Below are 14,309 nucleotides of genomic sequence, written 5' to 3' on the forward strand. Positions count from 1 at the left end.
GTTAGTTAGTTAGTTAGTTAGTTAGTTAGTTAGTTAGTTAGTTAGTTAGTTGTAGTTAGTTAGTTAGTTAGTTAGTTAGTTAGTTAGTTAGTTAGTAGTTAGTTAGTAGTTAGTTAGTTAGTAGTTAGTTAGTTAGTTAGTTAGTTAGTAGTTAGTAGTTAGTTAGTTAGTTAGTTAGTTAGTTAGTTAGTAGTTAGTTAGTTAGTAGTTAGTTAGTTAGTTAGTAGTTAGTTAGTTAGTTAGTTAGTTAGTTAGTTAGTTAGTTAGTTAGTTAGTAGTTAGTTAGTTAGTTAGTTAGTTAGTTAGTTAGTTAGGTAGTTAGTTAGTTAGTTTAGTTAGTTAGTTAGTTATAGTTAGTTAGTTAGTTAGTTAGTTAGTAGTTAGTTAGTTAGTTAGTTAGTTAGTTAGTTAGTTAGTTAGGTTAGTTAGTTAGTTAGTTAGTTAGTTAGTTAGTTAGTTAGTTAGTAGTTAGTTAGTTAGTTAGTTAGTTAGTTAGTTAGTTAGTTAGTTAGTTAGTTAGTGTAGTTAGTTAGTTAGTAGTTAGTTAGTAGTTAGTAGTAGTTAGTTAGTTAGTTAGTTAGTTTAGTTAGTAGTTAGTAGTGTTAGTTAGTTAGTTAGTAGTTAGTTAGTTAGTTAGTAGTTAGTAGTTAGTTAGTTAGTTAGTTAGTTAGTTAGTAGTTAGTTAGTTAGTTAGTTAGTTAGTTAGTTAGTTAGTTAGTTAGTTAGTACGAAACATTTCATTGTTTATTAAATGAATTGCTAAGCTTTCCATAGCTAATGGTATACATGGATATTATAATATCATATTTCTTTTAAGGGTTACTTGCCTTTTTTAAATTTAGTTGCCCTTTTATAAATTCAAAGCATCTGAACTATAAATCGCTGACATACTAAATTTTCCCATTTTTTCTAAAGAAGAATAATCTCTTTCATCTGTTGCTTATAAAGACAGTAAAAGAATTTAAAATTCCACTTATTTGTAAACATTACAAGACTTTGTGTTTTATTATTTGCAAAGTATTATATAGAAACATTTTTACAACATCAAATAAAAATAACATTTTTATATTTTTATATACATTCATTACTGTACTTCATAAAACACACTACATCTGGGTGTTAAGTTAGTCAAACATATAATATTTTGCACAATATCATATTTCATTATAACAGAGCGAATACTGCTACAATTTCCTAGGGATTTTGCTTTTGGATTTTTTTGGTCCGTTTTCCTTTAATTTATTCTATTCTGCAGGCTACACAAAATTCGGCGTATAGTAAACGCAATTGACCACAGAGCAAATTTGGTTGTATGTTTTACAAGGCAATAACATACATTCTCTGTGCACAATTTTTAAACGTGCTTAGAATCCAAAAAAGAAAAAAAATGGAGTACAACACACATATTTATATGAAGGGTGGAAAGTTTCACTTGAAATTACACACAATTGGCTTGGTTAAGGAAGATTCGTTTGGTTAGTCAAAATCCTTAAAATAATATTCATGGCTTACTGTTCTACATATTATAAAATTCTAAAAACGCAGTAAGACAATTATTCTTAAACTGTAAATTTTCTAAAAACTTTAAAAACAAACTTAATAAGTACGTATGTTCTACAAATCTTTTGAAATTTCTATATTGATATACATATGTATGCTACAAATTCAACTTAAGTTCTAACTAGAGATTGTCGAACATTTCCCCTCTTTGCTAATGGCTATCTGATATCTAATTTGACTAACAACTCTACTCTTAAATTACTTGTAAGCCAAAATTTTATCAGAGTGTATTATTTTATCTCAGCATAAATATTTAAATAACTAAAGTATACATTAGGGAGTGTTAGATGAATACATTTCTGTTGCATAATTTTGATATTAATATTAAATGCCCAGAATTTATATTAAATTAAACGCTTCAATAAATAAAAACTTTTAGTAGAACACTAGACTATGGAGTATGACACTATGACTAGAACTATGACTAGACTATGACTAGACTATGACTAGACTATGACTAGACTATGACTAGACTATGACTAGACTATGACTAGACTTGACTAGACTATGACTAGACTATGACTAGACTATGACTAGACTATGACTAGACTATGACTAGACTATGACTAGACTATGGACTAGACTATGACTAGACTATGACTAGACTATGACTAGACTATGACTAGACTATGACTAGACTATGACTAGACTATGACTAGACTATGACTAGACTATGACTAGACTATGACTAGACTATGACTAGACTATGACTAGACTATGACTAGACTATGACTAGACTATGACTAGACTATGACTAGACTATGACTAGACTATGACTAGACTATGACTAGACTATGACTAGACTATGACTAGACTATGACTAGACTATGACTAGACTATGACTAGACTATGACTAGACTATGACTAGACTATGACTAGACTATGACTAGACTATGACTAGACTATGACTAGACTATGACTAGACTATGACTAGCCTATGACTAGACTATAGACCAGACTATAGACTAGACTATAGACTAGACTATGACTAGACTATGACTAGACTATGACTAGACTATGACTAGACTATGACTAGACTATGACTAGACTATGACTAGACTATGACTAAACTATGACTAGACTATGACTAGACTATGACTAGACTATGACTAGACTATGGACTAGACTATGACTAGACTATGACTAGACTATGACTAGACTATGACTAGACTATGACTAGACTATGACTAGACTATGACTAGACTAGACTACCACTAGACTAAGACTATGGACTAGACTATGACTAGACTATGACTAGACTATGACTAGACTATGACTAGACTATGAACTAGACTATGACTAGACCTATTGACTAGACTATGAACTAAGACATGACTAGACTATGGGACTAGACTATGACTAAGACTATGACTAGACTTGACTAGACTATGACTAGACTATGACTAGACTATGACTAGACTAATGACTAGACTATTGACTAGAAGACTATGACTAGACGATGACTAACTATGACGAAGACTATGACTAGACTATGACTAGAACTATGGACCTAGACTAATGACGTTGGAACTACAAACTAACTAGACTATGACTAGACTATGACTAGAACTATGGACTAGACTATGACGAGACTATGACTAGACGATGACTAGACTATGACTAGACTATGACTAGACTATGACTAACTAGGACTAGACTATGACTAGACTATGACTAGACTATGACCTAGACGATGACTAGACTATGGACTATGCACTAGAACTATGACTAGACTATGACTAGACCATGACTAGACTATGACTAGACTATGACTAGACTAATGACTAGACTATGGCTAGACTATGACTAGACTATGACTAAACTATGACTAGACTATGACTAGACTTTGACTAGACTATGACTAGACTATGACTAGACTATAGACTTGACTACAAACTAACTAGACTATGACTAGACTATGACTAGACTATGACTAGACTATGACTAGACTATGACTAGACTATGACTAGACTATGACTAGACTATGACTAGACTATGACTAGACTATGACTAGACTATGACTAGACTATGACTAGACTATGACTAGACTATGACTAGACTATGACTAGACTATGACTAGACTATGACTAGACTATGACTAGACTATGACTAGACTATGACTAGACTATGGACTAGACTATAGACTTGACTACAAACTAACTAGACTATGACTAGACTATGACTAGACTATGACTAGACTATGACTAGACTATGACTAGACTATGACTAGACTATGACTAGACTATGACTATGACTAGACTATGACTAGACTATGACTAGACCATGACTAGGACTACGACTAGACTATGACTAGACTATGACTAGACTATGGCTAGACTATGACTAGACTATGACTAAACTATGACTAGACTATGACTAGATTTTGACTAGACCATGACTAGACTATGACTAGACTATGACTAGACTATGACTAGACTATGACTAGACTATGACTAGACTATGGCTAGACTATGACTAAACTATGACTAGACTATGACTAGACTTTGACTAGACTATGACTAGACTATGACTAGACTATGACTAGACTATAGACTAGACTATAGACTAGACTATAGACTAGACTATAGACTAGACTATAGACTAGACTATAGACTAGACAATAGACTTGACTACGAACTGGACTATAGACTAGGCTATAGACTGGACTATAGACTAGGCTATAGACTGGACTATAAACTAGGCTATAGACTGGACTATAGACTAGGCTAACCAATATACTAGGCTATAGACTACACTATAGACTAGAGTATAAACTAACCAATCGACTAGTCTTTTTATAAAACTTTGAACAAGACTTTAAACTAGACTTTGTACTTGACTTTGAACTAAATTTTGAACTAGACTTTGAAATTGCCCTTGGGTTTGATCTTGACCTAGATTTTGAACTAATCTTCCACCTATACTTTGACCTGTTCTGTGAGCTAGACTTTTAGCAAGACTTTGGACTTGAATTTGAGATTTTGATCCAAACTATTATCTATTGTACATACCTGTGAAGTAATCTGAGAACTACAATATATAAAAGTAGAATTTCTGCTGTTACAACTCAATGTTTTTAGTGCTTTAACGATTTCTGTATGAAGTTGAAATGTTATTTCATCTCAACCCTCTAGATGGTATGAAATCAATAAATTTGAAAAAGTCTTTGGAGTACGAAAAGGTCAAATAATTTTTACACCACATAAACAAATAAACATAAAGCAATATTTCTACTAATACTAACTCATAAATTTGAAAATATAAAACAAAGCACACATATTCTCATAAAAATATATAACAAAACGAAGCGTAAAAAACCAACACCAGGTGTTAAAACTTGTAAAAATTTACGATCAAAAGTAATACTTAAAATTTTGGTAAGTGTCATATTTCAAGCATTCACACAAAAATGTATAAAATTACAAATACAATTTTTACAAACACATATAAATCCATAAATATGTAGGTATGTGTAGAATTGTAAATGTATAAATTTACAAATAAATTTTTACAATATCCATTTCCTTTTTAAGCCCCTAATGCACACAACCGTAAATTTAGAAATATGTTTTCATATTATAGTATACCTTAAGGAGCTGTGCAAGTAAACATACTGCTGCAGCCATAAATGAATAGTATAGAATTTACATGAGCAAAAACATAAGTCAAACTACTAAAGTTATGACTACAAAATTTTCCATTCAAATACAAATACCACAGTTAAAGGTTAGAGAAACATAAACTAGAATGAATAAAACATTTTCTTAGTTCATAATTTATGACACCGGCAATGACGTCAAAAGGATAACAAGCTAAAGGTAAAACGGCTACAAGTTTAGTAAGTTGTTAAGATGTTTATAGAAGATAATTTATGGAGATGCTAAAGGTAATTTTCCTATATAACTGTTTACGATTTGTCTGTTTATATTTCTTAGAATAAGAAATTATAGATAGCTCTTTAATATTTCAGATATTTGTTTTTAGCAATAAAAACAAAATAATCTTTTGAGGCAAAGAAACTAGTAACTCAGATACAAAATAACTGTTCAAGGTCAAGGTCAAACATCTAAAGCAAAAGACGTGATATTTACCTTGTGATTTCTTTTTTAACAAAACGCTGTACAACTCATCAAATTTAGAAATATGATCCTTAAGAGAGTTCTAATAAAAAACAAAAATAATTCTACCCTACTAAACAGAAATAAAAATAACAATTTTAAATTGCTCCAAAAAAAAAAAAAGAAAATAAAATAAATAAACTAATTTAATTTACCTTATGAGGTTTTCAATTTCCAAAATCCTTTAATTTAAATTTATTTCATATTTAATAAACCACAAAAACATATGTAAATTTTTCTAATAATATTTTAATACTTAAATAAAGTTTTCTAATGTAAAAATTGTAAACACAAAACTCTCAACATGTAATTAAAATATCTAATTTTAAATGTGTAATATTTTTAATTATCAAATGTTTTTAAATACTCGTATTGACCAGCATTTATTTGTGGTTGAAACAAATCTAAAAACCTCAAAAATATACAAATGTAAAAATTTCCAATAAAACCATAAAATTCTAGGAAGATGGGCAAAATAACTGAAATTGTTTATGTGTGCATGACAAAATTGAAAAGTTTTAATTTGTATATGAGAATATTATATTACATGTTAAGTACTATTTGGGCATTGTTTAACTAGAACAGAACGAGAACTGACTAGAACTGAACTAGAACTGAACTAGAACTGAACTAGAACTGAACTAGAACTGAACTAGAACTGAACTAGAACTGACTAGAACTGAACTAGAACTGAACTAGAAGAACTGAACTAGAACTGAACTAGAACTGAACTAGAAACTGAACTAGAACTGAACTAGAACTGAACTAGAACTGAACTAGAACTGAACTAGAACTGAACTAGAACTGAACTAGAACTGAACTAGAACTGAACTAGAACTGAACTAGAAACTGAACTAGACTGAACTAGACTGAACTAGAACTGAACTAGAACTGAACTAGAACTGAACTAGAACTGAACTAGAACTGAACTAGAACTGAACTAGAAACTGAACTAGAACTGAACTAGAAACTGAACTAGAACTGAACTAGAACTGAACTAGAATGAACTAGAACTGAACTAGAACTGAACTAGAACTGAACTAGAACTGAACTAGAACTGAACTAGAACTGACTAGAACTGAACTAGAACTGAACTAGAAACTGAACTAGAACTGAACTAGAAACTGAACTAGAACTGAACTAGAACTGAACTAGAACTGAACTAGAACTGAATAGACTGAAACTAGAACTGAACTAGAACTGAACTAGAACTGAACTAGAACTGAACCCTAGAACTGAACTAGAACTGAACTAGAACTGAACTAGAACTGAACTAGAACTGAACTAGAACCTGAACTAGAAAGAACTGAACCACAGCACCGACACTGAACTAGAACAGAACTAGAACAGGAACTCGAACAGAACTAGAACGAACTAGAACAGAACTAGAACAGAATAGAAACAGAACTAGAACAGAACTAGAACAGAACTAGACAGAACTAGAACAGAACTAGAACAGAACTAGAACAGAACTAGAACAAACTAGAACAGAACTAGAACAGAACTAGAAAAGAACTAGAACAGACTAGAACAGAACTAAAACAGAACTAGAACAGAACTAGAACAGAACTAGAAACAGAACTAGAACAACTAGAACAAACTAGAACAGAACTAGAACAGAACTAGAACAGAACTAGGAGACAGAACTAGAACTGAGAACAGAACTAGAACGAACTAGAACAGACTAGAGCAGGACTAGAACTAGAACTTGAACTAGAACAGAACTAGAGCAGAACTAGAACTAGAACTTGAACTAGAACAAACTAGAACTAGAACTAGAACAGAACAGAACTAGAACAGAACTAGAACTAGAACAGAACTAGAACAGAACTAGAACAGAACTAGAACAGAACTAGAACAGAACTAGAACAGAACTAGAACAGAACTGGAACAGATCTAGAACAAACTATGAACAGAACTAGAACAGAACTAGAACAGAACTAGAACAGAACTAGAACAGAACTAGAACAGACTAGAACAGAACTAGAACAGAACTAGAACAGAACAGAACAAACTAGAACAGAACTAGAACAGAACTAGAACGAACTATAACATAACTAGACAGAACGAGAACGAGAACTAGAACATGACTAGACTATGACATATGACTATGACTAACTTGACTAGACTATGACTAGACTATGACTAGACTATGACTAGACTAGACTATGACTAGACTATGACTAGACTATGACTAGACTATGACTAGACTATGACTAGACTATGACTAGACTATGACTAGACTATGACTAGACCATGACTAGACTATGACTAGACTATGACTAGACTATGACTAGACTATGACTAGACTATGACTAGGCTATGACTAGGCTATGACTAGACTATGACTAGGCTATGACTAGACTATGAGTAGACTATGACTAGACTATGACTAGACTATGACTAGACTAGACTATGACTAGACTATGACTAGACTATGACTAGACTATGACTAGACTATGACTAGACTATGACTAGACTATGACTAGACTATGACTAGACTATGACTAGACTATGACTAGACTATGACTAGACTATGACTAGACTATGACTAGACTATGACTAGACTATGACTAGACTATGACTAGACTATGACTAGACTATGACTAGACTATGACTAGACTATGACTAGACTATGACTAGACTATGACTAGACTATGACTAGACTATGACTAGACTAGACTATGACTAGACTATGACTAGACTATGACTAGACTATGACTAGACTATGACTAGACTATGACTAGACTATGACTAGACTATGACTAGACTATGACTAGACTATGACTAGACTATGACTAGACTATGACTAGACTATGACTAGACTATGACTAGACTATGACTAGACTAGACTAGACTATGACTAGACTATGACTAGACTATGACTAGACTATGACTAGACTATGACTAGACTATGACTAGACTATGACTAGACTATGACTAGACTATGACTAGACTATGACTAGACTATGACTAGACTATGACTAGACTATGACTAGACTATGACTAGACTATGACTAGACTATGACTAGACTATGACTAGACTATGACTAGACTATGACTAGACTATGACTAGACTATGACTAGACTATGACTAGACTATGACTAGACTATGACTAGACTATGACTAGACTATGACTAGACTATGACTAGACTATGGCTAGACTATGACGAGATTTACAACAAAATAGCTTTAAAATTTATAAACTTTTAAATTTAATAAATCATAAGCATGCCTTGATAATATCTGAGAAATCACGAAAATATGAAAAGGGAAATTGAATAAAACTTCAAGCCCTTCTAATATGATATAGAATTTTACATACTTATACTTGTACTTAACCCAAATAATAAACAAACCTCTCTCTAACACACTCCAACTAAAACCGAGTAGCGAGTAAGCATGGGCAAGTGACATAAATGGTAATGGCATAAAAACGGATATTCAAATTAATATCAAACATCTCTACTTTAAATTTCTAATTTCATTCGTTAATAAAATGCCAGAGGCAAACGACTATCACAATTTTTGATATTGCTAAATATACCACGTCATCATCATCACACCACCATCAGCAGCAGCAACAACATTCAGCTGGTCATAGTGGTAGCAGCAGTCAGAACCAATCCCAACAACATTCACCTCAAACACCTCATGCTGCTAGCCAGATTGCAACTACAGCCTGTCAATTGACAATACCAGGCAATAGTCATAATAGTAACAATACCAACAGCAGCAGCAATAGCATTAATACCAGTAACAGCCATTCAAATCTAAGCCACCTGGCTGTCCCTACACGAAATCCAAGTGAGGAAGAGTACCAGCAGTTTATGTCGGGTGCCAACTTACCACGCTCTTCATGTGTCAGTTTTCAAAGTGAAATATTAATGCTGGATTTGATAAATGGCGAAATCAATGAGTTTGTCGAAAGGTATTGTTTTTGACATTGAAGGGGGTGGTTTACAGGACATGTAAATTTATAATTTAATTGGACATTTGTAAGTGTTTGAAGAGCAAAATGTTTGTATGTGTGCTGAGAAATTGAAAATAGAAAGGGTGAGAAAAATAATGAAAGTGGAATTGAATTTTTTTAGAGAAACAGTACAAAGTCATCCTAAGTATTTTACAAATTAAAATTGTCTTGTGTAGTTTGGGAAAGTATTCATTTTATCGAATTAATAACAATCATACGTTAAGGTGTACCTAGCTAGTAAAGAAAAAAAATAAAATTTAGGTAATTTAAAAATATCCTAAAACAACTTCTCCCACAAATATCTGGAATTTTTCTACCAAAATGTAGTTAAAAGCTATAAGCTGAAAATTAAGCAAAAACCTTCAATAACATTTATCTTTTCTCCTCTTTCCTCTAGAGCACTACACAAAGATGACTATGGCACGCAGCGTGTCTATAAGAAAACCTCACCCAATTGCGTTTTAACACTGTACTTACCCTCACGTGAAATTACTTTGTCTGGCAGCAGTCCCTCAATATTGCGTGGCATTGTGTTTGTTGATCCAAAGGCCATACAGGGATATCGTGTCTATGCGCAATTGACACTAACATTTCGGTAAGTAATTATTGATAGTACTGAAATAAAAATGTAAAAAAAAAATACTTTTAAGTTGAAATAATGTACAGCATATTTCAAGGTTAATGAATATAATGTAAATATTTTATGAGAATATTAATTAAAAATCGACTGATATTAATAAAGGGAAAAATATTTATTAAACATGAATATTAAAAAAAATCTAATATTTCAAGGCAGTTACTATATCATTTGTTAAAAGGAGGTTTGGTTATTTTGATCTGTAAAAAAAATTGCGTTAGATTCAATTCAATTTTTCCAAAACCTTAATAATCATTTCTAGTTAAGACACAGGTATAGCAGCTCACAACAGGACAGATAAAGGCCTCGGTGTATTTCTTCGGATTTGATACGTCCCTCTTTCCTAACTAACTAACTAACTAACTACTAACTAACTAACTAACTAACTAACTAACTAACTAACTAACTAACTAGACTAACTACTAAACTAACTAACTAACGAACTCACTAACTAATAACTAACTAACTAACTACTAACTAACTAACTAACTAACTAACTAACTAACGAACTAACTAACTAACTACAACTAACTACTAACTAACTACTACTAACTAACTAACTAACTAACTAACTAACTAACTAACTACTAACTACTAACTACTAACTAACTACCTAACTAACTAACTAACTAACTAACTAACTACTACTAACTAACTAACTAACTAACTAACTAACTAACTAACTAACGAACTAACTAACTAACTAACTACTAATAACTAACTAACTAACTAACTAACTACTACTAACTAACTAACTAACTAACTACTAACTAACTAACTAACTAACTAACTAACTAACTAACTAACTAACTAACTAACTAACTAACTAACTAACTAACTAACTAACTAACTAACTAACTAACTAACTAACTAACTAACTAACTAACTAACTAACTAACTAACTACTAACTAACTAACTACTAACTAACTAACTACTAACTAACTAACTAACTAACTAACTAACTAACTAACTAACTAACTAACTAACTAACTAACTAAACTAACTAACTAACTAACTAACTAACTAACTAAAATAACTAACAACTAATCTAACTAACTAACTAACTACTAACTAACTAACTAACTAACTACTAACTAACTAACTAACTAACTAACCTAACTAACTAACTAACTAACTAACTAACTAACTAACTAACTAACTATACTAACTAACACTAACCCTTAACTAACACTAATAACTAACTAACTAACTAACTAACTAACTAACTAACTAACTAACTAACTAACTAACTAACTACTAACTAAACTAACTAACTAACTAGACTAACTAACTAACTAACTAACTACACTAACTAACTAACTAACTAACTAACTAACTAACTAACTAACTAACTAACTAACTAACTAACTAACTAACCTAACTAACTAACGAACACTAACTAACTAACTAACTACTAACTAACTAACTAACTAACTAACTACTAACTAACTAACTAACTAATAACTAACTAACTAACTAACTAACTAACTAACTAACTACTAACTAACTAACTAACTACTAACTAACTACTAACTACTAACTAACTAACTAACTAACTAACTAACTAACTACTAACTAACTAACTAACTAACTAACTAACTAACTAACTAACTCACTAACTAACTACTAACTAAACTAACTAACTAACTAACTACTAACTAACTAACTAAAACTAACTAACTAACTAACGAACTAACTAACTACCTAACTAACTAACTAACTAACTAACTAACTAACTAACTAACTAACTACCTAACTAACTAACTAACTAACATAACTAACTAACTAACTAACTAACTAACTAACTAACTAACTAACTAACTAACTACTAACTAACTAACTACTAACTACACTAACTAACTAACTACTAACTACACTAACTAACTACTAACTAACTAACTAACTAACTAACTACTACATAACTAAACTAACTAACTACTAACTAACTAACTACTACCTAACTAACTAACTAACTAACTAACCTAACTAACTAACTAACTAACTAACTAAACTAACTAACTAACTAATTAATTAATTAAGAAAACTCAAAAAGTACTAGCCTTTTTAAGGATTTCCATTTAATCATGTTTCATAATCGAATGTTCAATACTTAAAGCAAAAAAACAATTCTTAGGACTCTGTCTCAAAAAGTCGCTTTTGTAGATTCTCATTTGCTTAGAACTCTATATATTTAATTTCACTTTTCTAAGCACAAAAAGTACTTCAAGAGCAAAAAAGTACCAAAAATTAAATTCCATTACAATAATTAATGTTACTTAAAACTACCAATTCTTAAAATTTTATCGAAATTGTCTTAATAAATTTGAATAAAATTCAATTTCCCCTTTTTACCACCCTTTTGGTACTTTTTTCTCCCTGCGATTGAAATAAAAATCTTATTTCACAAAGTTGAGTACAGCAGCCCATCAATAAATAGGACAGAAAATTTTAGTTAGTTAGATAGTTTCAAGGAGGATGTATATACATCAAATACGAAGAAATACACCTAGGCCTCTATCGGGCCTGTTGAGCGCTCCTTAACCAGTGCCTCAGGTGGGAATCGAACCCACCACCTCCAGTCTACCAGACTAGAACAGTAACCACTAACCTACCGTAGGCCACACAGAGTATTTTATGAAAGAAGTTTAATAAATATGTACAATTTTCATCTCAGAATATTCAGAAAGTACTCAATAGGTACTATTTTTCGACCAGTTTCGAATACATTAAAAATTGTATTTCTATGTTACATGTTTAAACCAGTGAAGGTTGTAAGAAGAAAGTACCATAATAAAGTTTTTACTCAGAAAACGGATAAAATTTCAAAAAAGTTCCTGACACCTATCGAATTATTTTTTAAACGTACAACGATAAGTATTAAAGTTTTGTTGTACCTTTTTTAGGGTATATGTGGTTAAAGAATCTAGCCATTTTTACTCTTTCTGATAGGAAAAGAATGTTGTGTTCACATTTGCACTTTATAGTTTCAATTTTATATACATATAGAGAAGATACATTAGAAAACTTCCTTGTTATACCCTACACTGGGTATTATGTGTTTTCTGCAGATGTTTGCAACACCCAATAATAACCATTAAAAAATGAGCTTCCATCCATCCATTTATCAGTCTGTCTGTCCGTCTGACTTTCTGTCTGTATGTTTGTCTGTCCGTCTGTATGTCTGTCTGTCTGTCTGTCTGTCTGTCTGTCTGTCAGTCTGCCTGTCTTTTGTCTGTGTGTCTCTCTGTCTGTCCGTCTGCCTGTCCATGTCGCTAGTTTTAAGGTAATTTGATTAAATTCGTTTCTTAAACCTAGGATGAACTGGTTGAAGGATCAGCCTATATATTGTCCCTATATGAGGCCTCTTTCAGAAAATCGCTTTTCATCAACAAACTGTTTAAATATTTAACATTAAAGTAGACACAATTTAAGATACGTATAACTAGTAAGGCGTATTATATGTTTCTTCAATTTATGAAAATACATTTAAATAAATTTGTCTGCATATTTCAATTCTAATTTACTGCCTTTTTCATTAACTCCCTTTAATTGTTTGCCTTAATAACTGAAACTCAATTAATTAGTAAACATGATGTTTTGGTGAAAGCCCTATAGGCAAAATAACGAAAAAATAACAAATATTCAAGGTATTGCTTTAATTATTCAAACAATTTCAAATATTTGCTCACATTATCTATAACATTCTCTCAAACCCTTTCACAAAACAATCACAAAGTAATCAAATTCCTTGTTATTTTACTGCGAACAAAAACACATTTCTATACTTGAACACTCAATTAAATAAAGTAAATTATTGATTTTTTTCTCTTCAAACAGTCAGACTGTTTCCTGCTGGTAACTTGGCAGTAAAGCTTGTTATATGTATGTACGTAGTACAAGTATGAAAAGAAAAAGACTGCAAACATGATTAAAAACGTTTTATAATAGAAAAGTTTTACTTTTAACCTTTATTAATGTTTCACATTTTTTTCTTTATTCTGTTCTTTTCTTGTTTTCTT

General features: G+C 31.3%; 1 protein-coding gene across 4 annotated transcripts in view; it reads left to right on the plus strand.

The window, feature by feature from the left end:
• LOC119611154 overlaps nucleotides 1-14,309 on the plus strand; it is a 64,020-nt gene that overhangs the window by 23,237 nt on the left and 26,474 nt on the right. For all 4 annotated transcript variants that reach the window (XM_037966648.1, XM_037966651.1, XM_037966649.1 and 1 more), the window contains exon 3: nucleotides 10,050-10,247. In XM_037966648.1, coding sequence (XP_037822576.1) covers nucleotides 10,050-10,247 — 198 coding nt within the window. The remainder of the gene's footprint in view (nucleotides 1-10,049; nucleotides 10,248-14,309) is intronic.

Source organism: Lucilia sericata, unplaced genomic scaffold, assembly GCF_015586225.1.
Source record: "Lucilia sericata isolate MDLA Ls3-8-SP2 unplaced genomic scaffold, ASM1558622v1 Contig001379F_arrow, whole genome shotgun sequence".
In the NCBI taxonomy this organism is placed as follows: domain Eukaryota; kingdom Metazoa; phylum Arthropoda; class Insecta; order Diptera; family Calliphoridae; genus Lucilia; species Lucilia sericata.